This window comes from Poecilia reticulata, chromosome 9, assembly GCF_904066995.2.
Source record: "Poecilia reticulata chromosome 9, P_reticulata-male-v2, whole genome shotgun sequence".
NCBI lineage: Eukaryota > Metazoa > Chordata > Actinopteri > Cyprinodontiformes > Poeciliidae > Poecilia > Poecilia reticulata.
In genome coordinates this window covers 35246745-35270227 of record NC_088838.1, presented here as the reverse complement: position 1 = coordinate 35270227, position 23483 = coordinate 35246745, and the positions used below count along the sequence as shown (strand labels likewise).

General features: G+C 51.6%; 1 protein-coding gene across 2 annotated transcripts; it reads left to right on the top strand.

Moving 5' to 3' along the window:
* Nucleotides 1-396: 396 nt before the first annotated feature.
* c5 (complement component 5) lies at nucleotides 397-22890 on the top strand. 2 transcript variants are annotated; one of them, XM_081611008.1, is made up of 42 exons: nucleotides 397-736; nucleotides 1631-1826; nucleotides 2621-2774; nucleotides 2856-2926; nucleotides 3004-3101; nucleotides 3176-3258; nucleotides 3330-3420; nucleotides 3495-3603; nucleotides 3685-3817; nucleotides 3882-3997; nucleotides 4202-4390; nucleotides 5378-5581; nucleotides 5656-5868; nucleotides 5949-6098; nucleotides 6190-6316; nucleotides 6382-6447; nucleotides 6785-6988; nucleotides 7062-7143; nucleotides 10657-10742; nucleotides 10837-10976; nucleotides 11133-11366; nucleotides 11454-11514; nucleotides 11600-11689; nucleotides 11762-11974; nucleotides 12058-12133; nucleotides 13454-13613; nucleotides 14617-14718; nucleotides 15637-15808; nucleotides 16336-16460; nucleotides 16953-17033; nucleotides 17126-17278; nucleotides 17359-17421; nucleotides 17493-17586; nucleotides 17676-17715; nucleotides 17785-17887; nucleotides 19128-19202; nucleotides 19509-19614; nucleotides 20712-20795; nucleotides 20874-20963; nucleotides 22021-22110; nucleotides 22418-22556; nucleotides 22637-22890. In XM_081611008.1, the coding sequence occupies exons 1-42, from the start codon at nucleotides 513-515 to the stop codon at nucleotides 22767-22769; spliced, it is 5220 nt and encodes a 1739-aa protein (XP_081467134.1). In that variant the 5' UTR covers nucleotides 397-512; the 3' UTR covers nucleotides 22770-22890. The 2 variants fall into 2 exon arrangements, with proteins under 2 accessions (XP_081467134.1, XP_081467133.1); XM_081611007.1 differs by having other exon boundaries at nucleotides 22634-22890.
* Nucleotides 22891-23483: the final 593 nt, after the last annotated feature.

The following is a 23483-nucleotide window of genomic DNA, read 5'->3' as shown; positions in this document are numbered from 1 at the left end:
GAGGTCCAGTTACTACAGGAGGTTCATTTACTACAGGAGGTTCATTTACTACAGGAGGTTCATTTACTACAAGAGGTTCATTTACTACAGGAGCTCCAGTTACTACAGGAGGTCCAGTTACTACAGGAGGTTCCTTCCACTGCAGCTCAGTCGATTGATTGGAAATCAACTTGGATAAAACCAGGAACCGTTTGGTTCCCTTTCACTCCAGGTTCTGGTCCAACTGGACAGTCCTCCTCTGGTCCGCCTGGTTCTGATCAGCCTGGTTCTGATCAGCCTGGTTCTGATCAGCCTGGTTCTGGTCTACCTGGTTCTGATCCACCTGGTTCTGACCTGGTTCTGATCCGTCTGGTTCTGATCATCTTGGTTCTGATCCGCCTGGTTCTGATCTTACCCTCCAGGTAAATGGTCTCACGTTCCTCAGGGATCCAGAGCAGCTTCTGGAGGTTCTGGTTCTGTAAAACCCAGACTGTGTTTGTCCCAGCAGCTGTTCTGTGTCGGTGTTGGGTAAGATGGGAAAACACAGCAGGCTGAGTAAACTCACCTTTGGGACACTCACACCGTCCCAGAGGAAAAGTCCGTCCTCTGACCGATCAATAAGTGATAAAGAGGCTCGGAGCTTCTGGCCGTCAGTCCTGCTGCTCAGCATGAAGCCGTCAGTCCTGCTGCTCAGCATGAAGCCGTCGGTTCTGCTGGTTTGGGTTTGGGTTCTGTGCTGGAGGACGGACGCTCAGTCGTAAGTGAAGCTCCTGTCGTCTGCGTGATGATTGGTTGTTTTATTTTGGAGATAAAACAGATTAAAATGATCAGAAGCTGCTGGCTGGTTGTTATGGAGTAAAATTAAATAAATTTAAATGTAAGAACATTTAAAACCCCACATCATGATGCTCACACCGCCGTGTTTCACCTCATCGGTCCGTTTGGGACGGCGGCCGAGCGAATGGTTCTGCAAGGCGACGCCGTGGTCCGAACCTCCTGTAGAACCAAACCAGAACGGGTTGGAAACCCCGCAGCTCCTCCAGTGCTGCTGTCAGCCTCCATCCCTCCCCCACCTGTTTCTGACTGCCTGTCTGAACCTTTGAGGTCATTTTGATCCAGAACAGACGAGACCAAAGGAGGAAACTCAGCAAATGTGCCGTTATTTTCCTGAAGGTTGGTTTTCCTCTGCTGGGTGACGGCCTGCTTCAGGAAAGTTTGTTATCATCTGACGGATGGACCAGAACCAGAACCGAACCGAACCAGAACCGAGCCCGATGTGTGATCATGTTTCCAGCTGAACCAGCCTGGCAGGCTGTCATCTGCCTTCTACCTGACCAGCAGCAGGGGGCGCACACACAGCCGGCGGGTCACCTGCTGAACGAACATCAGAGTCCAGACGAACTCAGAACCCAGAAACCTTGAAACACGTTCAAGTTTCCAGAACTTTTCCTTCTGTCAGATTTACTCTGATGCTTTTATTCAACATTTATTTCTGAATCCTGCAGCTTTCTGGTCTAACTGGCCTCTGATTCGTCAGGATTTCTGTGATTTATCATAATAAACAGATTCATAACGGAGTCCAGCTGGTGAACGGACTCTTCTTCTTCTTCTGTGGTATTTCACCACCAGTGATGGCGTCTCTTTCTGTCAGCTTCCTGGTCACAGCGCCCCTGTCGGTGAGGCTGGACGCGGTGGAGACGGTGTTTGTCCAGCTGTTCGGTTCCTCCACGGAGGAAACGGTCTACGTCTTCCTGAAGACGTCCATGGCCGCGGACAGCAGGGAGCTGTCCAGGGCCTCCCTGCGGCTCCACAGCCAGAACAACCACCAGGGCGTCGCTAAAGTCCGGGTGAGAAAACCTCCTGAAGCTCTGCATCACTCACCTGACTGATGTCAAATACGTATAAATAAAATGTATATTTCCAATGTAATGGACACAGAAATGGAAACGAAAGAGAGAAAGGTTTAAAGGGACAGTAGATCCTAGAAGTCTGCCTCCACACCTGCAGAACAAGAGCAAAAAAAAAAAACTACAGAAAACCGAGAAACCATAGCAACAGAAAACACCGCGGTAAAGCTATCCGGCTCAGCGTCCAGCAATATGCTAGTGCGCCGCAGCTCCAGACATTATGGTACACACATTTACGTGCTGCTTTCACAATAAAAGCGCACATCCGGTCCATGTTTGAGCTACTCAAAATAGGTTTCCAGCCGCTGCATTGCTAACAGAAAATAATATATGCTAAGAAACTAATACAAAATAAAAACTAATATATATATATATATATATATATATATATATATATATATATATATATATATATATATATATATTTGCATTAGTTTTTCAGCATATATTTTCTGTTTTCAAATGCAGCGGCTGGAAACCTATTTCGAGTAGCTCAAACATGGACCGGATGTGCGCTTTTATTGTGAAAGCAGCACGTAAATGTGTGTACCATAATGTCTGGAGCTGCGGCGCACTTGTAAATCGTGCGCTGGGCCGGCTGGACTCTGAGCCGGATAGCTTTACCGCGGTCAGATAACAACATGGCTGGAAGCAGTTTGTGGCAACCGCAGCCCGACATGGAGTGTACCTGGAAACACCTGGGTGTTGATTCCTGTGCTTCTGTGTCTCTTCAGTTGCTGCCACTTCCAGAGAATAAGGATTTGAATCATGTGATTCTTCACGTCCAATCAAACGGGATCAACCGTCACCTGTCCATCCCGGTTTCCCGATCCAACGGCTTCCTGTTCCTCCAAACAGACAAACCGCTCTACACGCCTCATCAGAAAGGTCGGGCCTTCTTGGCTCTTCACTCAGGTTGAACATGGACTGTTCAGGTTAGCAGAATGAAACTGTTTGTGATGTGTTCAGTCAAAGTGAGGGCGTTCTCCATGAACCAGGAGCTGAGACCAGCCAATCGCAGCGTCTTCTTAACCTTCAAGGTGAGCCCGATGAGCCCAGGACCATAGATGAGTTGATGTTCGGTTGCCATGTCGATGAACATCTTTGTTCCCGACAGGATCCGGATCACATCACGGTAGACGTTGTGGAGATTGTTGATGTGAACAATGGGATCCCGTCGATGCAGAACCCCTTCAGGATTCCCATCAAGCCAAAGTAAGGAAGACCTGCCGAGGCGGGAAGATTCGGGTTATTCCCAGATGGTTTTCCGGAGTTCTCTGTACTTGCAGGTTGGGAATTTGGACAATAGAAGCTTCCTACACAGATGATTTCACAACAAAAGCAAAGACGGATTTTGAAGTTAAAGAATACGGTACGTCTTGGGGTTGGATATGAGCCCCGCTGGTGGAGGTGATGATCTGTGACGTTCTCCTCCTCTGTCAGTTCTTCCTAGTTTCTCCATCCAAATGAACCCACGGACAAACTTCATCAGCCACAGTCAGTTCAGCCAGTTCCACTTCAAGATTTCAGCCAGGTGAGGCCTGATCTCCTCCAGCTGCTCAGCCGTTCGACCTGATGTTTACCCTGCGGTGCTCTGGCCTTCGGCAGGTATCTCCATGGCGCGCCGGTGGCTGAAGGAGAGCTGTTCCTGCGTTATGGATACGTCAGGGAGAAGAACGCTCCTGTCATCATTCCCACATCAGTGACCAGAGAAAGAGTAAGGCCCTGACACGCAGCAAAGACTTCTCTGTCGGCGGCTGATGAAACTCCTCAGAGACAACGTGGGTCCTTCTCTCAGCTCTCTCCGACAGGTGAACTGGATGTGACTGTTAACATGCAGAAGGTTCTGCACAAACACGATGGACCGAGAGACCTGGACAGCCTGGTGGGGAGCTACCTGTATGTAGCGGTGCTGGTGAAGGAGGACACAGGTACGCTGACATCATACCACCCTGAAACCAGGTGCTCCCCTTCTCACCGTTTGTCGCCCTGCAGGTGGGATCACCCAGGAGGCGGAGTTTGCTACTGTGAAGTTCGTCAGGTCGCCGTACCGTCTGAGCCTCATCTCGACGCCTCCGTTCATCAAACCGGGTCTTCCTTACAACATCCAGGTATGCATCATGGAGTCCCACCTGAAAAGTGTTTAGCACTAGTTGGTCTGGGCTCCTTTGGCATGAATCCCAGACGTGTCCAGAAAACGGACCTCCACTGAGGCGTTCCAGCTGTTCCAGAACCAGAGGCAACATCTGGTTGGACCTTCTGACTCCCCTGTGGCCCACACCTTGTTCAGCTGCACAGGCCCTTTGTCTCTGCAGGTGTTGGTGAAGGATCACCTGGACGAGCCGGTGAGCCTGGTGCAGGTGCGTCTGGTGGAGCGTCAGCTGGTCATGAACACAGGAGGAACGGAGGTCATGTCCTGTGGGGAGAGCAGGAGCAGTGGATCTGATGGCCTCTTGTATTTTATCTGCAACCCCCAGAAAAATGCAGTCAGGGCGCAGCTGAAGGTGAGGAAGATCTGCCACTGCCGGGCTGTGAAAAGTATTTACCCCCTAGCAGGTTTATTGAGGTGCTTTTCATATCCATTCAGGTTCTGTTTGCCTGATGTTAACTTTAGCTTGATGAATGTTAGCTTGATGAACGTTAGCTTGATGTTAACGTTAGCTTGATGAATGTTAGCTTGATGTTAACGTTAGCTTGATGTTAACGTTAGCTTGATGTTAACGTTAGCTTGATGTTAACGTTAGCTTGATGTTAACTTTAGCTTGATGAATGTTAGCTTGATGAACGTTAGCTTGATGTTAACGTTAGCTTGATGAACGTTAGCTTGATGTTAACGTTAGCTTGATGAACGTTAGCTTGATGTTAACGTTAGCTTGATGTTAACGTTAGCTTGATGAATGTTAGCTTGATGAACGTTAGCTTGATGTTAACGTTAGCTTGATGAACGTTAGCTTGATGTTAACGTTAGCTTGATGAACGTTAGCTTGATGTTAACGTTAGCTTGATGTTAACGTTAGCTTAATGAACGTTAGCTTGATGTTAACGTTAGCTTGATGTTAACGTTAGCTTGATGAACGTTAGCTTGATGAACGTTAGCTTGATGTTAACGTTAGCTTGATGAACGTTAGCTTGATGTTAACGTTAGCTTGATGAACGTTAGCTTGATGTTAACGTTAGCTTGATGTTAACGTTAGCTTGATGAACGTTAGCTTGATGTTAACGTTAGCTTGATGAACGTTAGCTTGATGAACGTTAGCTTGATGAACGTTAGCTTCATGTTAACGTTAGCTTGATGTTAACGTTAGCTTGATGAACGTTAGCTTGATGTTAACGTTAGCTTGATGTTAACGTTAGCTTGATGTTAACGTTAGCTTGATGAACGTTAGCTTGATGAACGTTAGCTTGATGATCTGAAACGTTAGGTGGGACATAAACAGCAGGTCTGTCTTTCGGTACTCTTGGTGTGACTGGTCTGGTTGTTGTTGACCCAGTTTGAGACGGCGGACCCCAGCCTGACCGCTCAGAGTCAGGCCAGTCTGGCCCTGGAGGCCGTGGCCTATCACTCCCCGAACCAGCGGTACCTTTACATCGACACGCCCATGTTCGGCCACACCCTGCGGGTCAACCAGTACGCCAACATCCAGGTGTACACCGCCGCTCCCTCCTACCTGAACATCAGGACTCTCAACTACTTGGTGAGGAAGCGGTCGCACCTGTTGCTTCCCCTGTTGCCATAGTTACTGATGGCTTCGCCGCTGCTCCCCTGTAGGTGCTGTCTAAAGGGAAGGTGGTGTTCTTTAAAAGTCAGGACTTTGCCTCCAGCGTTGATGGCAAACAGAACCTGAACTTCCTGGTGACGACCTCCATGGTGCCGTCCATCAGGCTGCTGGTCTACTACATCCTGGACGGAGAAGGAACGACTGAGCTGGTGGCGGACTCCGTCTGGATGGACGTCAAAGACAAGTGTGTCAACGGCCTGCAGGTGCTGCAGTCTGGCTGCCTCTCTGGTTCATCAGCAGGAATTCATCTGAACGTGTCGGCTGACATGTTGTTGTCTGTCAGACCAACATCTTATTCCAGGAAAGACTCTACAAGCCAAAGGAGAACATCAAGCTGGACATCAGAACCAATCAGGGCGGCATGGTGGCTCTGTCGGCGGTAGACTCTGCTGTCTTCAGCCTGCGGCCCAATTACAGGGACCCTGTTTCCATGGTAACCGTCAGTTTGACCTCAGCCTGCTTGTTGTGTTGCTTTGAGCGGTGCGGCCGGGCGGCGCTCTGACAGGATGTACGGTGGCCCGCAGGTCCTTCGTCACTTCGAGCACAGCGACCTGGGCTGTGGAGGAGGCGGCGGCAAAGACAACGCCGACGTCTTCCGATTGGCTGGCCTCACCTTTATGACCAATGCCAACGCCGCCCCGTCGTCCAGCAGTACGTCCGTCACTCAGAGTAAGGAATCAGAAACAATCACCATCTGACGGCGGCTTGTTCCTCAGGTGAGCCGTGTACAGCCGCCGTTCGTCCAAAGAGAGGATTGACCGACGCACAAAAGGAAGCTAAAGGTACGATCCACCGTCGCTACGTCCGTCTGACGTTTCCGTCTGTGGCAGAGTTTAGTCCTCGGTCACATCTGTGTGTGATAAGTAACTAAAGATAAATGATTTGGTTGGTTGGTTGGTCTGTATGTTTGGCTGATTTTACTGTCTGAAATAAGTTTCACATATTAAAATGTTTGTTGTAACAATCAAAGATTAAATAATAAAAATCAAATCTCCCTGCAAAGAGCCGTGAAGATTCAAACATCCAACGTGACTGAAAACATAAAACCACAGAAACGAGCAGTGATGTAAAAACAGTTGCTGCTGTTGGTTCTGGTTCTGTCCGGGTCCGTCTCTGCAGCCAGAACGTTCGGCTCCAGGAAGAGCTGCTGCTTGGCGGGGATGAAGTACATCCCGAAGAGCGTGAGCTGCCAGCAGTACGCAGACCAGGCCTTCCAGAGGCTCGGAGTGGCGAACGAGGAGTGCAAGGCGGCCTTCAGGCAGTGCTGCCAGTTCTACCAGCAGCACCTGGACCAGGGCGACCGGCTGGTTCTGGGACGCTACGGTGAGTCCGGCCGGTTCTGGTCCCTTCCTTCAGTCTGGACCCGCCTGACGCCTGACTTGGTGTTTCTCTCCAGAACTGGGCGCAGACTTCGATCAGGCGCCGCTGGTGAGAAGCTACTTCCCAGAGAGCTGGCTGTGGGAGGTGCAGCGGGCCAGGTAGCACGAATCAAACGCACCTCAACAGATGGTCTGGCGTTTGAGAGGAACAACACGGCCTTCAGTTCTGTTGATGTTAATGAATCACGGTGCAAAGATTATTCATTATTGCAGCCATATTAGTTTATTTTCATTGAGTTATTATGCAGTAGAGCCTCCATATTCTAGGGGTCCAGATTGAGATGAGTTTCATTTCGTCTCCTGAACGGATCGGACACATTCAGGGGTCGTTTTCATCCAGGACATTCCTGATTAGTCCAGGTCCTGATAGGACCAGGACCAGGACCAGGTCTCCTGATGGGCCTGACAGGATCCCAGCAGAAGAATCTGGAAGATGTGATCATTTGTTCTGGCTTAGAAATGAGCTGTGGCTCCCATGACTCCTGCCTGGGTGGAGCAACAGCAGCTCGTCAGCATCAGGCTGATGGGCCAGTTCACCTCCTCAGCTTCCAGAGCAGCAGAGTCCCAGCGTCAGCTGGTGCCGCCGCCACGTCTCTTTCTTTGCTCTTAAAACGTTTCAGCTGTTTCTGAAATGCGTCCTCTGAAGGACCTCCTCTTGGCAAGGCAGCAGTTTCTGCACCTCTTTCAGGTCAGCAGTGAGCCAGGAGTTGATGAGGGAAGCAGATCGGTGGCCACCGGACCGACCACAGTGAGAGAGTCTGACCCGGCTGGTGGCTCCACAGGGCTCTGTACCCTCACCGTTACTTTTCTCTCCACACGTCTGTCATCTGCAGAAATACTCAGATTTCTCTGCAGTTGTTGGAGGATCAGAGACGGACAAGAGGCTGAAGACAGATCAGGTTTTAACCACAGGCATGAATAGTAGACGCCTCATGGAGCAGGTCAAAGGTCACGGAGCGGGTCAGAGGTCACGGAGCGGGTCAGAGGTCACGGAGCGGGTCAGAGGTCACGGAGCGGGTCAGAGGTCACGGAGCGGGTCAAAGGTCACGGAGCGGGTCAGAGGTCATGGAGCGGGTCAGAGGTCACGAGCGGGTCAGAGGTCATGGAGCGGGTCAGAGGTCACGGAGCGGGTCAGAGGTCACGGAGCGGGTCAGAGGTCACGAGCGGGTCAGAGGTCACGGAGCGGGTCAGAGGTCACGGAGCGGGTCAGAGGTCACGGAGCGGGTCAGAGGTCACGGAGCGGGTCAGAGGTCACGAGCGGGTCAGAGGTCATGGAGCGGGTCAGAGGTCATGGAGCGGGTCAGAGGTCATGGAGCGGGGCGGCCCGTTGCTGCGATACGTAACAGTGTCGGCCATATTGAATGTGGCATCTCTGCCAGTAGCTAATACAGGTGAATGGACCGAACTTCACTAAGTGCCGTTCTACAAAGTATTTAAGTTAATTCCTGTTATTGACACATTTTCTCACACATTAATATATTTGGCAATCAGAGAAATGACTAAAGAGAGTTTCTAACTTTTGATGTGATTATTTAATAGTTTTCTGAATAAAGAGCTCAATGTTTGATTTGATAGATTCTGATCATTTTTATATTGAATTGATGAACAGACACTTTTACAGTGTTTTATTAAAGAATATATTTACATAATTATAATTTAATGTACATTTAACGTTTCAAGACAAGAAACAAATAATTTTCTTGTATTTATTTTTCTGTATAATATTGATAAATGACTGATTTATCACTTGACAATACATAGGAAATATTTTCCGGTTGTTGAGAAGCGAATTTCTGGCTGCAAAGTGATTCTGATCTTTCATCCTGAATGAATCCAGTTTGTTTCATAAAACGGTTGAAATGCAGCAAAAAACTGAAGGAGCCATAGAAGATGGTGATACTGTTGGGCCTCAGCGCCCAGTGAGACATCTAATATTTGTGTCTTTGTGGTGGACGGCCTGACCAACCCCTGTGTCGTCCTGTGGACGTCCTGACGGCTTGACCAACCCCTGTGTCGTCCTGTGGACGTCCTGACGGCTTGACCAACCCCTGTGTCGTCCTGTGGACGGCCTGACGGCTTGACCAACCCCTGTGTCATCCTGTGGACGTCCTGACGGCTTGACCAACCCCTGTGTCATCCTGTGGACGTCCTGACGGCTTGACCAACCCCTGTGTCATCCTGTGGACGTCCTGACGGCTTGACCAACCCCTGTGTCATCCTGTGGACGGCCTGACGGCTTGACCAACCCCTGTGTCGTCCTGTGGACGGCCTGACGGCTTGACCAACCCCTGTGTCATCCTGTGGACGTCCTGACGGCTTGACCAACCCCTGTGTCGTCCTGTGGACGTCCTGACGGCTTGACCAACCCCTGTGTCATCCTGTGGACGTCCTGACGGCTTGACCAACCCCTGTGTCATCCTGTGGACGTCCTGACGGCTTGACCAACCCCTGTGTCATCCTGTGGACGGCCTGACGGCTTGACCAACCCCTGTGTCATCCTGTGGACGTCCTGACGGCTTGACCAACCCCTGTGTCTTCCTGTGGACGTCCTGACGGCTTGACCAACCCCTGTGTCTTCCTGTGGACGTCCTGACGGCTTGACCAACCCCTGTGTCATCCTGTGGACGTCCTGACGGCTTGACCAACCCCTGTGTCATCCTGTGGACGTCCTGACGGCTTGACCAACCCCTGTGTCATCCTGTGGACGTCCTGACGGCTTGACCAACCCCTGTGTCGTCCTGTGGACGTCCTGACGGCTTGACCAACCCCTGTGTCTTCCTGTGGACGTCCTGACGGCCTGACCAACCCCTGTGTCTTCCTGTGGACGTCCTGACGGCTTGACCAACCCCTGTGTCTTCCTGTGGACGGCCTGACCAACCCCTGTGTCGTCCTGTGGACGGCCTGACGGCTTGACCAACCCCTGTGTCATCCTGTGGACGTCCTGACGGCTTGACCAACCCCTGTGTCTTCCTGTGGACGTCCTGACGGCCTGACCAACCCCTGTGTCATCCTGTGGACGTCCTGACGGCTTGACCAACCCCTGTGTCTTCCTGTGGACGGCCTGACCAACCCCTGTGTCGTCCTGTGGACGTCCTGACGGCTTGACCAACCCCTGTGTCGTCCTGTGGACGTCCTGACGGCTTGACCAACCCCTGTGTCGTCCTGTGGACGTCCTGACGGCTTGACCAACCCCTGTGTCTTCCTGTGGACGTCCTGACGGCCTGACCAACCCCTGTGTCATCCTGTGGACGTCCTGACGGCTTGACCAACCCCTGTGTCTTCCTGTGGACGGCCTGACCAACCCCTGTGTCGTCCTGTGGACGTCCTGACGGCTTGACCAACCCCTGTGTCGTCCTGTGGACGGCCTGACGGCTTGACCAACCCCTGTGTCATCCTGTGGACGTCCTGACGGCCTGACCAACCCCTGTGTCGTCCTGTGGACGTCCTGACCAACCCCTGTGTCGTCCTGTGGACGGCCTGACGGCCTGACCAACCCCTGTGTCGTCCTGTGGACGTCCTGACGGCTTGACCAACCCTTGTGTCGTCCTGTGGACGGCCTGACCAACCCTTGTGTCGTCCCCTGTAGCAGCTAATCCGGCTTTGTCTCTTCAGGTCAGGTCAGCTGTCCATCAGCAGGGCTCTGCCGGACTCTCTGACCACCTGGGTGGTGAAAGCCGTCGGCATGTCTCCAGAGGGCGGTGGGTCTGCCCTCCATGCGTCTATCGGTTCAGACCGTCCCCTCAGTGGCCTGCAGGAATCAAGCTAACCTCCGAGTCTGTCTGGTTCTGCCAGGGATGTGTGTGTCGGATCCTGTGAAGGTGTCGGTCAACCAGCCGCTCAGCGTGGACGTCCCGCTGCCCTACCAGGTGGTCCGAGGGGAGCAGCTGGAGCTGCAGGGCTCCGTCTACAACCAGCAGGACGACGTCATCACCGTCAGTTCAACCACACATCCCATCATAAACACTGCTGGCTGAGTTTACAGCTGATTGTTCCCATGAGCAGCAGGAGATCACTTCCTGTGTTCCTCTCCACAGGAAGGGGCGGGGCCAGCACACCTGGCAGCTCTAACCTCTGCTCTCTCCTCTCAGTACTGCGTGACGCTGACGGCCGGCCCGGCGCTCTGCCTGCTGAAGTCCCGGCCGACGCCCAGGCAGGAGGGGCATCACACCACGGCCTGCAGCTGGAGCCGCCTCGCTGCGGGGGGGGTGGGCAAAGTGACCTTCACCCTGCTGGGCCTGGAGCCTGGAGAGCACACCCTGACCTTCACCCTGACCGTCCAGTCAGGGGTGAGAGACGTTGTGAAGAAGACGCTGCGTGTGGTGGTAGGTGGACGCTAACAGTTTGAACTGTTCACGCCGTTAGTCGGCTCCAGCTTGGCTAAACATTACTTCTGCTGTGGTTGTTTGCAGCCTGAAGGAGTGAGACAGGAAGTGAACTCTGGGGGGAGACTGGATCCGCAGGGACTCTACGGTTTGTGGACGCCATCTTGGTTCACCTCGAATCCTCGCCATCGTCATCGTCGTCTCACCTGCGCCGGTCTGGGTTCCTGTTGCAGGTTCAGAGAAGCGGACTGTGGTGCTGAAGAACATCCTGCCAGAGAACATGGTTCCCAACTCGGCTGTGGAGAGACTGCTGACCATAAACGGTGAGACGAGGCGCCGAGCCGCTGAGCTTCTTCAGGTGCAGAAATGATCAGGATGTTTGTTCCTAACGGCAGGCGAGCTTCCCGGCGAAGTCGTGTCAGTCATACTGGACCCCGAGGGCCTCAAGCGGCTCCTCAGCCTTCCTCCTGGGTCAGCAGTAGCAGAGGTCGATAGGCTCCTCCCACTCATCCAGGTGTACCAGTACCTGGAGACCAACAGCATCTGGGACGTCCTGGGAGAAAACGTAGAGAAGAACTCGGGCGAGCTGAGGCAGAAGATCAGAGACGGTGGGTGGCGGCGCCGGCGGCGGTTCATTCTGGAGATGATGATGATGATGATGATGATGATGATGGTGGTGATGTGTCTGCAGGTCAGGTCGGCCTCACGTCCTTCAGGAACGGAGACAGCAGCTACAGCATGTGGATGAACTCTGAACCCAGCACCCTGTGAGTGGACCAGAACCTCCCACTGCTCCACAGAACCGACCCGATTACTTTACTACCTGATTATCCAGGTTTTTCATTCAAAACGATTCGTCAGTCTGTCCGAGTCCAAAGACCCTCCTGATCTGCTCCAGGCCGATCCGTGAAATCGAGGCGTTTTAAATGTGAATCCATCCTTTGTGAATCACTTCCTCCCTGCATCCTCCACTTTGTTTCAACAAAGCGTCAGAAAAACAGCGCCACCTTTCTGCAGGCCGGACATTTCCATCCAGGGGTTTTTAGCATCTGACAGCCTGTGGAGTTATTTAGTGATGAACCATAAACAGAAGTAATCATGGCGCCTAAAGATGCAGAGAAAAGATGGTGGACGAAAAATATCAACGCAATACAGTAACAAACTTCTGACCAATCACAGCCCGCCTCACACAGCTTAGCTCTGCTGTAGCTTAGCTCTGATGTAGCTTAGCTCCGCTGTAGCTTAGCTCTGATGTAGCTTAGCTCCGCTGTAGCTTAGCTCTGATGTAGCTTAGCTCCGCTGTAGCTTAGCTCTGATGTAGCTTAGCTCCGCTGTAGCTTAGCTCTGATGTAGCTTAGCTCCTCTGTAGCTGTAGCTTAGTTCTGATGTAGCTGTAGCTTAGCTCCGTTGTAGCTTTAGCTTAGCTCTGATGTAGCGTAGCTCCGCTGTAGCTGTAGCTTAGTTCTGATGTAGCTGTAGCTTAGCTCCGTTGTAGCTTTAGCTTAACTCTGATGTAGCGTAGCTCCGCTGTAGCTGTAGCTTAGCTTTGATGTAGCTTAGCTCCGCTGTAGCTTTAGCTTACTCTGATGTAGCTTAGCTTTGCTGTAGCTGTAGCTTAGCTCCGCTGTAGCTGTAGCTTAGCTCCGCTGTAGCTTAGCTCTGATGTAGCTTAGCTTTGCTGTAGCTGTAGCTTAGCGCCGCTGTAGCTTTAGCTTAGCTCTGATGTAGCATAGCTCCGCTGTAGCTTAGCTCCGCTGTAGCTAAAGCTGCACCAGCTCCGCTGTCCGTCTCCATGGCGACGTCAGAACGTCCCGTTTTGTTACAAAATGGAGGCCTACAGATGGTGCATTGATTCTATTTTTTAAAATCAGTTTTGGGACATTTTAAATAGATTCTGAATCGTAGTAAATGAGAATTGTGATTCTTACATGAATCGATTTTTAGGCAGAATCTCTAGATGTTGATTTTAATGTTTTATTTATGGTTTTTCTGTGTTTTTGTCATGCACTGCTTTGGCCTGTGGTGTTGCTATAAAGTGCTGTCTGAATGAAGTTGTGTCTGGGGGCTGATGACCTTCTGTCCTGCAGGGTCACAGCCGAGGTGGTCAGGACTCTGTCTCTGGCCGACCCGTTCGTCTCCGTGGACCATCAGTCGCTCTCAGACTCTGTCAGCTGGTTGATCCGCAAAACTCAGCAGCCTGACGGCTCCTTCGTGGAGCGGGCCTCCTCCAAGAACAGCCGGCTCATGGTCAGTGGGGTCGGTGGGCCTCCTCTGGCCTCCTGTAGCCTCCTCTATCCTCCTCTGGCCCCCTGTAGCCTCGACTGTCCTCCTCCGTCCTCCTCTGGCCTCCTCTATCATCTTCCGTCATCCTCTATCCTCCTCCGTCCTCATGTAGCCTCCTCTGGCTTCCTCCGTCCTCCTCTATCCTCCGGCCTCCTCTGTCCTCCTCCGGCCTCCTCTGTCCTCCTCCGGCCTCCTCTGTCCTTTTCCGTCCTCCTTCGTCCTCCTCCGGCCTCCTCCGCCCTCCTTCGTCCTCCTCCGGCCTCCTCTGTCCTCCTCCGTCCTCCTTCGTCCTCCTCTGGCTTCCTCCGTCCTCCTCTATCCTCCGGCCTCCTCTGTCCTCCGGCCTCCTCTGTCCTCCTCCGGCCTCCTCTGTCCTCCTCCGGCCTCCTCCGCCCTCCTCTATCCTCCTTCGTCCTCCTCCGTCCTCCTTCGTCCTCCTCTGTCCTCCTCCGTCCTCCTTCGTCCTCCTCTATTGTCCTCCGTCCTCCTCTATCCTCTGTCCTCCTCCGTCCTCCTCTATCCTCCTCTGGCCTCCTCCAGCTTCCTCTATCCTCCTCCGTCCTCCTCTGTCCTCATCTATTGTCCTCCGTCCTCCTCTATCCTCCCCCGTCCTCCTCCGTCCTCCTCTGTCCTCATCTATTGTCCTCCGTCCTCCTCTATCCTCCCCCGTCCTCCTCTATCCTCCTCTGTCCTCCTCTATTGTCCTCCGTCCTCCTCTATCCTCCTTCGTCCTCCTCTATCCTCCTCCGTCCTCCTTCGTCCTCCTCTATTGTCCTCCTCTATTGTCCTCCGTCCCCCTCCGTCCTCCTCTATCCTCTGTCCTCCTCTATTGTCCTCCGTCCTCCTCCGTCCTCCTCTGTCCTCCTCTATTGTCCTCCGTCCTCCTCTGTCCTCCTCCGTCCTCCTCTGTCCTCCTCCGTCCTCCTCTGGCGGTCAGCTCCTCTGTGACGGTCAGTCTGTGTTCCAGGTTTTCGGGTCCGATGAGGAGCAGTCGGTCTTCGTCACCTCCTTGGTGCTGGTGGCTTTACACCGAGCGACGAGCATCAGAGACCCCGTCCTGCAGCTCCGGGTGAGAACGCACTAACATCAGGGTCAGAGGTCAAAGGTCACAGTGGGAATAATCACGAATTAACCTGGACTGAGGAGGAGGTTCAGCTTCTGGATCCAGGGAGACATTAAGAGCTGCAGGTCTCTGGCCCTCCAGAACCAGGACTGGACCAGGACTGGACCTGGACTGGACCAGGACTGGACCTGGACCATGACTGGACCTGGACCAGGACCAGGACCTGGACTGGACCAGGACTGGACCTGGACTGGACCTGGACCTGGACCTGGACTGGACCTGGACCAGGACTGGACCTGGACCTGGACCTGGACCAGGACTGGACCTGGACCTGGACCAGGACTGGACCTGGACCTGGACCTGGACCACTGGACCTGGACCAGGACCTGGACTGGACCAGGACTGGACCTGGACCTGGACCAGGACTGGACCTGGACCTGGACCTGGACCAGGACTGGACCTGGACCTGGTCATCCAATCACTACGTTGCCTGTAGGGATTTTTAATGTCCAGCAGGTGTCAGTATTGAGTGCCAGTTGCTTTGGGGCGAAACGCTTCATGGCGCCTCGTCTTCCCATCACTACCAAACACCCAGCATGCAGTCTGCATTGAGTGGTTGCCATGGAGACTGGTGGTGGAAACTAAAGTCTGTCAGTTGTCCAGTTGGTTGAAAGTTTAATTTGCTGCAGGATGAAGACGGCAGACGTCTCGCTGTCTTCGTCTTCATCTCCCGAGTGTCGCGTTATTTTCTTCCCTGGAAACGAGAAGTCTTGGTTCACGTGTTTGTTCTTCGGTTTTCGCTGAATCGCCTATGAATAGATTCAGTTTTGATTTTCCTGAGAAGCTGCAGCTGCAATAAAAGTAGATTTTTCTAACTGGGTTCTGATCCATGTTGATTCGTCTCCTTGTCGTTCCTCCTCTCAGCTCCATGACAGCAGCAAGCGTTCAGCAGCAAACTACCTTTCCCAGCATGCCCTGAATGTGAAGAGCATGTACGTGCGTGCGGTGGCGACCTACGCTCTGACGCTGCAGGACGCCAGCAGGCCGGAGGCGGCGCAGCTGCTGACCCGCCTGGAGCAGCAGGCGCGGCAGAAAGGTGACCTTCAAATGACCGTTTCACATTTATTCAAACCAAGATTCCCGCTTCCTGTTTGAGGGATCTTTGGGTTTGTTGACTCCTTCAGTCCCTCAGTGGGTCAGGAGGAGCTGCTGCCTCTCCAGCAAACGTTCTGGGCGAGAGGCGGGGTCACCTGGAGAGGTCACCTGGAGAGGTCACCTGGACGGGTCACCTGTCTGCTGCAGGGCAACACAGAGACACACAGACAACCATGCACACACACCGAGGGATAATTTAGAGAAACCAAGTGACCAGTCCACTGTGGGAGGAAGTCGGAGAACCCAGAGAGAACCCACCATGCACAGGGAGAACATGCAGACAGACCTCAGGCCGGGAATCGAACCCAGAACCTTCTTGCTGCAAGGCAACAGCTCTACCAACTGCACCACTGTGCAGCTCTTCTTCTGATGTATTTGTTTTGTGTTTAAATCTGTTGTTTTGTTGCCATGGCACCATGTGACACCCCAGAATACCAGAGGTGTCATGATGCTGCTTTCTGTGTCCAGGGAACCCGGTTGTGCTGCGGTACTGGCAGGAGCCCAGCGTGACGGCTGATTGGCTGAAGCCTGATAAATCCAGCGGTCAGACGGTGGAGATGACGGCGTACGTCCTGCTGACCGTCCTGCTCAAGGTGCAAACAGCTTCCCCTTCATAAGGCTGATAAAAACACTTTTATAATATCACAGTCTGCAGCTCCTCTCTCTGCCTGTAGAGGGCGGTGTGTCTGCAGCTCCTCTCTCTGCCTGTAGAGGGCGGTGTGTCTGCAGCTCCTCTCTCTGCCTGTGTCTGCAGCTCCTCTCTCTGCCTGTAGAGGGCGGTGTGTCTGCAGCTCCTCTCTCTGCCTGTGTCTGCAGCTCCTCTCCCTGCCTGTAGAGGGCGGTGTGTCTGCAGCTCCTCTCTCTGCCTGTGTCTGCAGCTCCTCTCCCTGCCTGTAGAGGGCGGTGTGTCTGCAGCTCCTCTCTCTGCCTGTAGAGGGCGGTGTGTCTGCAGCTCCTCTCTCTGCCTGTAGAGGGCGGTGTGTCTGCAGCTCCTCTCTCTGCCTGTAGAGGGCGGTGTGTCTGCAGCTCCTCTCTCTGCCTGTAGAGGGCGCTGCTGCCTCAGTAATGTGGTTTGTCTCTGAAAGGGGAGGATCCATTACGCCAACCCCGTGGTTTCCTGGCTGACTCAGGATCAGCACTACGGAGAAGGATTCTACTCCATCAAGGTAAACGGGTTCCACTCCTCCAGCGGTGGTGACGCTGAGTTCCACACCCAGCTCAGCTTCTTTTCTTCTTCTGTGGTGGTGTGTGACATCAGGACCTGGTTCTGACCCTGGAGGCCCTGACCGAGTACAGCAAGGTCGTTCCTAAAGCCGTGCTCAACCAGGACATCAACATCCGCAACAGCAGGCAGGAAGAGCTGAACCGAGTCCAGCTGAGCCGCAGCCGCCCGGTGGCCACGCCCCTCCAGGTGAGGCCGAGCCCACCTGGAGGGGCGGGGCCACAGCCCCAGCAGAACTACTCACTTCTCCTTCTCTGTTTCTGTCAAAGATAACAAAGAATGATGACATCATCGTGAGCACCGGCTATGGGAGGGGCGTGTCCAGTGTGAAGGTGGGCGGGGCTTGTTGTGGTCACCTGACAGGTGAGCTGTCCTCCCAGTAACGGTCTGACTGTGTCTCCAGATGAAGACGGTTTACTATCAGACCACGGCGTCCACCCAGACCTCCTGTAACTTTGACCTGACCATCGAGCTGGTCGGACCCGGCGTCTCCACCAGTACGTCCTCCCCAGGGCCCTCGCCCCCCCTGCTGGATTTAAGGAAACTGTTTGATCTTTCCACCTCATGCTCTTGCTCTGCCCCTCAGATCCAACCATGCAGGCTCCTCACCTGGTCGCCTGCGTGAAGTAAGAAGGTAAAACCTGACCCGCTGCCCCGGATCCTCAGTGGTGGACGCTGTGACCTTTGTGTTCCAGGTACCGACCTCCACCCACCGAGGTTTACACCGAGTCGCTTCTGACCGTCATGAAGATCCAGCTGCCCACAGGCGTGGAGCCGTACCTGGAGGACCTGAGACAGGTAATCAGCACGGCAGGTGAACGGCCTGCAAACCGCTGTGACGTCTTTCAGTCCGGTTTCCATGGTTACCACGGAGACCGTCAAACTGTTCAATGACGTCCACGTGAATACAAATCATGGAAGAAGTGCTGGTTCTGGTTCTGGTTCTGTTGGGCTTCTGTGTTGACCATGACAGTTACTGAAACAACTGGAACGCTAACCTGCTGCTGCTAGCGCTGCGGTTGGATTTACCCAGAATGCCCTGCGCCGTAGTCCACTTCCTGCTTTTGGACCGAACCAGAGTTCACTTCCTCAGAAGCGATACTGAGGTTTGGAGGACCAGAGGTCAGAGGTCAGAGGTCAGAGGTTGGTTAGCATTCACACCTCACCAACGGGATTGGAGTTTCTAATTTCTAGAACTTTCTATAACGTCTTTAATGGAGTTGGACTAAACAGGGCTGGAGTGAGTGGACAGAGATTTGTTTGTTTCAATAGGGAACTTCTCATCAAAGAGGTCAGAGGTCACCTGTGGGGTTCCCCACGGTTCAGTCCTAGGACCCCTAATACTCAATATCTAAATGTCCCACTGGCTCAGGTTATAACAGGAAGCAAGATCAGCTACCATAACTATGATACACAGCTCTACATTATGATGTCACCAGGTGACCTTTGACCCCATCCAGTCACTGAACAGATGCTTAGAACAGATCAATGTGAGGATGTGACGAAACTTTGTTCAGCTGAACATTATTATCTTTGGACCTAAAGAGGAGCGATCTAGAGTTATAGATCTAGAGCTATAGGATCTATAGCAATATGATCTAGAGGTATAGATCTAGAGTTATAGATCTATAACTCTAGATCTAGAGCTATTGGATCTAGAGTTATAGAGCTATAGATCTAGAGTTATAGAGCTATAGATCTAGAGTTATAGATCTTGAGTCAGCTGCAGTTGTTCCAGCGGTAAACCAGAGGTCAGGCTGACCTCTGACCTCTCAGCCTTCTCCCAGCTGCAGAACGTTTCCAGGCCTGATGAAACTCATCCAGGCGTTTCTCTGCAGTGGCTCTGATCCCTGCAGCGTCTTCACAGTCTGTAGAGTCTGTAAAGTCTGTAGAGTCTGTAAAGTCTGTAGAGTCTATAGAGTCTGTAGAGTTGAATCCAGAACGTCTCACAGGCTGTGATCAGGCCAAGTTTACCATAAATCTGTCATCTCATCTTTTGGTTTTATGAATTTCTGCTGAACTTTTCTCTGGTCTTCAGTTCACAGACGGAGACTACCCGTCTGTCTCCCACTATCAGCTCCAGGGAGACACCGTCGTCATCCAGATGGACTCTGTGAGTACCTCACCCTGAGCTCTGGACTTTGACTAGGCCATTGCAGCACCTCGCTTCTTCCGGTTCAGGGTTGTGACCTTTAACCTTCTGACTGAGGCCTGTAGCGTCAGGGATGGAGCTCCTCATCTCTCTGAGCTTCATGCTCTGACCTCTGACCCCGAGCTGAACATTGAAACCGTTTCCTCTCTGGAATGATCCAATTTGACCATCATCATCATGATGATGATGATGATGATGATGATGATGATGATGATGATGATGAAGCCTCCATCAGTAGTTCTGTTATCTCTGTCTTTTGACCCTCAGGTTCCCTCTGAGGTCTTCCTGTGTGTCGGGTTCCGGGTCAGAACCAGCTTCAGGGTCATTGGTGCTGCTGAGTCCCTGATGACCGTCACAGAACCTCAGGACAAAGGTGAGCCTGCAGTGAATGCTGGGATATGTAGTCTTACGTTTGGACCTGAACCGTCTTCTTGTCAGTCAGTAACTGAATGTTTTGCTCACATTTTTCAGATTAAACTGGATTATTCTGATCTGAGCACCGCTAGCTAAAAAGCTAGCTACGCTAATGCTAAAGCTCCAGCTGTAAAACTTACGTGGGATTTATTTGTGGCTAATGCTAAAATGCTAAATTCACCCATGTTGCCCTCCATGTGTTGATGACGAGCTTCAGGAAGTGATTCGTCGGATCAGAACCCGCTCTCAGTTTTATATTTGTTGAGTTTTGCTAACTCTGTTGCTGATTTAGCCTGATTAGCCGCGGTACAGCTCCGGTCAGGAAGAAGCAGGACATTTTTACTGCAGAGCAACAGTTTAACTAACATCCCTGGTTTTTATGTAAGAGTTGTTTTCTTCTGTTTACCTCATTTGTTGGCTTGCTGTATATTTTCCATTTATTTACTGAAGATTCTTGGAAAACAAAAAGAATGTGAAGACAGGAAATGAAATTGCTGTGTAAACAGACTCCAAAATAAGAGCATGAATATAAAGATAACAGTCAGTATCTTCAATAAAAATGTCAAACTTTCTTCAACTGAAAGTTTACAAAACAGCCAAGTAAATTAGCGCTTCAGAATTTATACAGAAAATAACTTTAGGAGAATCTAAGTGCTCTGAAAGTTACCCGTTAGCAAAGCGCTAACCCAGAGTTTCCCCCCCTGGTGCTCAGCCCCGCTGCTCTGCATGTTCTAGATGAGCCTCTGTTCAGAACAGCTGATCCAAATGGCTGCATGACCATCAGGTCTGTTAATCACCCAGAGATACAGAAGGGAAACACCTGAAACATGGAGGACCTGAGGACCAGGGAGGAGAAACTCTGGCTTAAGGTCTGCTGTGTCTTTGGGTCCCACTGTTCTCCCAGAGTGGTCCTACACCAAACCCACTCGGGCCGTTAAGATTTGGCCCTTCCTGGGGACGGTCCTCATGTTTTCACTGAGCAAATCTCATCAAATCTTTTGTCTCTGTTTCCATGTTGATGAGAATCTGCTGCTACCTGCAACCTTTCTGTTCCAGGCAGCCTGTGCACCAAGCAGTTCTCCAGCGAGCTGCAGAGGCTGCAGCGCCTCTGTGTGGGCGAACAGTGCCAGTGCATGGCAGGTGAGGCGGGTTTCTGTTCTGAATGGCTGCTGCAGCTGCGGCTGACCTTAATAAGCTGAGCGCTGTGTGACCCTGCAGCTGCGTGTGCGACCTACAGAGGGAGCATGGACGCCACTCTGACCGCAGCCAAACGCATCGAGGAGACCTGCCAGCCGCATATCAAATACGGTGAGAGGCTGGAAGCTGATTGGATGCTTTTAGCTGCAGTGTTGTTAAAAACAGATGGAGGTTCTCAGATCGGATCGTTATCGGAGGTTAAAGGTGAAATGATCTGGTCTAAACTCACCTGGAGGGTTTATAATCTCTTACAGGTAAAGTTAAAGGAATTGTGAGGCAATAATAATCTGATATGGTTTAATTATTATGTTGGAAAACCCCCAACACGCCCCCTAGAGGCTCCTGGAGGAGCTGCATCTGGTCCTCAGCTCTCCCTCTCACTGGCCCCGCCCTCCTCACAGCAGAACTTTGATCTGATTGGCCACTAGGCTGCCATGCAGCCAATCACATGTGAGGATTTGGGATCAAAACAGATGGGGGCCGACAAACAGCCAGGTGATGGAGGTCAGGAGACCCAGAAATATAATGGATGTTTAAAGATGTTATTTATAATCATAATAAATGATCATGGGTCTATTTGGTAGATTTGGTGTTTCAGTTTGTTTTTGTTTTAATATTAAAAGTTTGATTAAAATATTACAGAAAAGTAATAATCACTGCATTAATAAAAGAACAAATACATTAAAATATGAGGCTTCTCATTAAAACACTGAATGCAAGAGGATTTATTAATGTTCAAACGTTAATATTTACCAAGTTAAGCAGATAATAAAGTAATATCAGAGAATCGGACTTCCCATCTCCACTGGATCGGATCTTTCACTGATTATTGATCTGGTGATTCGAACTGCTAACAGCTAACTGCTAACAGCTAACTGCTAACAGCTAACTGCTAACAGCTAACTGCTAACAGCTAACTGCTAGCAGGGCTACATAAATCACCTTATTACAGCTAACTACATTTCCTACACTGATTCCACTGACTGAAAAATAAATGCACATTTCATGAAAACATGTTTCTCTCTGTGTTTCTGTAAGAACTGACTGTTGGTTGTTGCTGTGAGGAATCCCAGCTCCAGATCAGACCATTGTTCCCAGTTTGTGTTAAATGGTTGGATGAGCAGCAGGTGACCTGGAGCTCTGATTGGTCTGCCTGCTTCCTCTGCAGCCTTCAAGGTGACGGTGAAATCCTCGGCAGCGGAGGGAGACTTCATGACCTACACAGCCACCGTAGCTGAGGTCTTCAAGAAGTCTGAAGGTGAGACCCAGCTTGTTACCATGGAAACGCAGTAGCAACCACTGCATGGTCTTTCCCTCAGTCACTAACATCCGTATGGAGGAAGAAAGACTGAAGTTTAGTTTTTCTACTCACTTTCTCCTCTTGTGACGCTTCACGAGGCGCTAAGTGGAGCTAGCATGCAGCGTAGCGCAGAGTCAGACAGGAATTGACCCAGCAGACGGTGCTCTGGTTCTGTGACTGAGATGATCTGGTCTGGCTCTGTGGGTCCAGTAGAACCGGGTCCTTCCTGACTTTACTCTGACTCTGGTTCTGGTTCTGGTCCCAGCGCTGGAAGCGGCCGGTCCGGGCAGCTACCTGGACCTGGTGAAGAAGGCGACCTGCAGCAGCGTGGAGCTGCAGAACAACCAGCAGTACCTGGTGCTGGGCTCCGGGGGGTCAGAGGTCACGCAGGGTGGCGGCTCCAGGTGGGTGGTTCTGCTAAGGTTCTGCCCCGGTTCTGCTCAGCTCGGTTAGAGTCTCACCTGTGGTGTTTCTGGACCAGCAGGTACCGGCTGCCTCTGGACTCGGAGGCGCTGGTGGAGCTGTGGCCCGCGGCTTGTAGTTCTCCAGAGTGTCAGGACTACAACTCCCAGCTGACCAGCTACGCTGTGGACCTGCAGCTGTTCGGCTGCCCCTGACCCGCGGACCGGGTCATTTCTGGACCCGGTTTAAACGTGAACGGGTCCGAGGCAGAACTCTGCATTTATTAAACATTCATTATTAATACACATGTATTTTTTCTAGTGTTGGAAAATAAATGAAGTTATTAAACAAAAATGTCTCTTAAAAGCATCGCAGTGTTTTTATTCTGCTCTCATTGCTGCTAAAAGATGGTGGAGAACGAAATGAATCCGGATTATCACGAGGTTCTGAAGGGGTCAGAGGTCACCTGGAGGCTCAGGTTCTGCAGCAGCTCAGAGGTTATTCTGAGGTTGCAGCAGCAACATGTGGGGGAGGGGCGTGTAGCAGATCAAGAGTCAACTCCAGACGCTTCCTGATTTCTGGTTAGGAAAAGAAAACAGAGGAAACCTGCATGGATGTAAATGAGTTAAATCTGGAGTAAAATCTGTGGAAGCCTGTTTCCACCATCTGGTGAAAAAATAATAAATTATCTTAAAATAATGAGGTCCAGGATAAAAAGGATAAATGATCTTCTTTATCCTGGACCTTCATAGTATCTGGAAATAATGACATTATTTATTTTTACCAGAGTGACAGTGTAGACGCCAGTTCAACCTGCACTGGCTTAAGCGTTGACCCGTTGCTGCTTTATGACGCGCTTCGCGGCTAACATTGTACCTGTTGATCGCGTGTAAAATCAATCCCCGATCTTGTAATGGTCCAAACTCCAC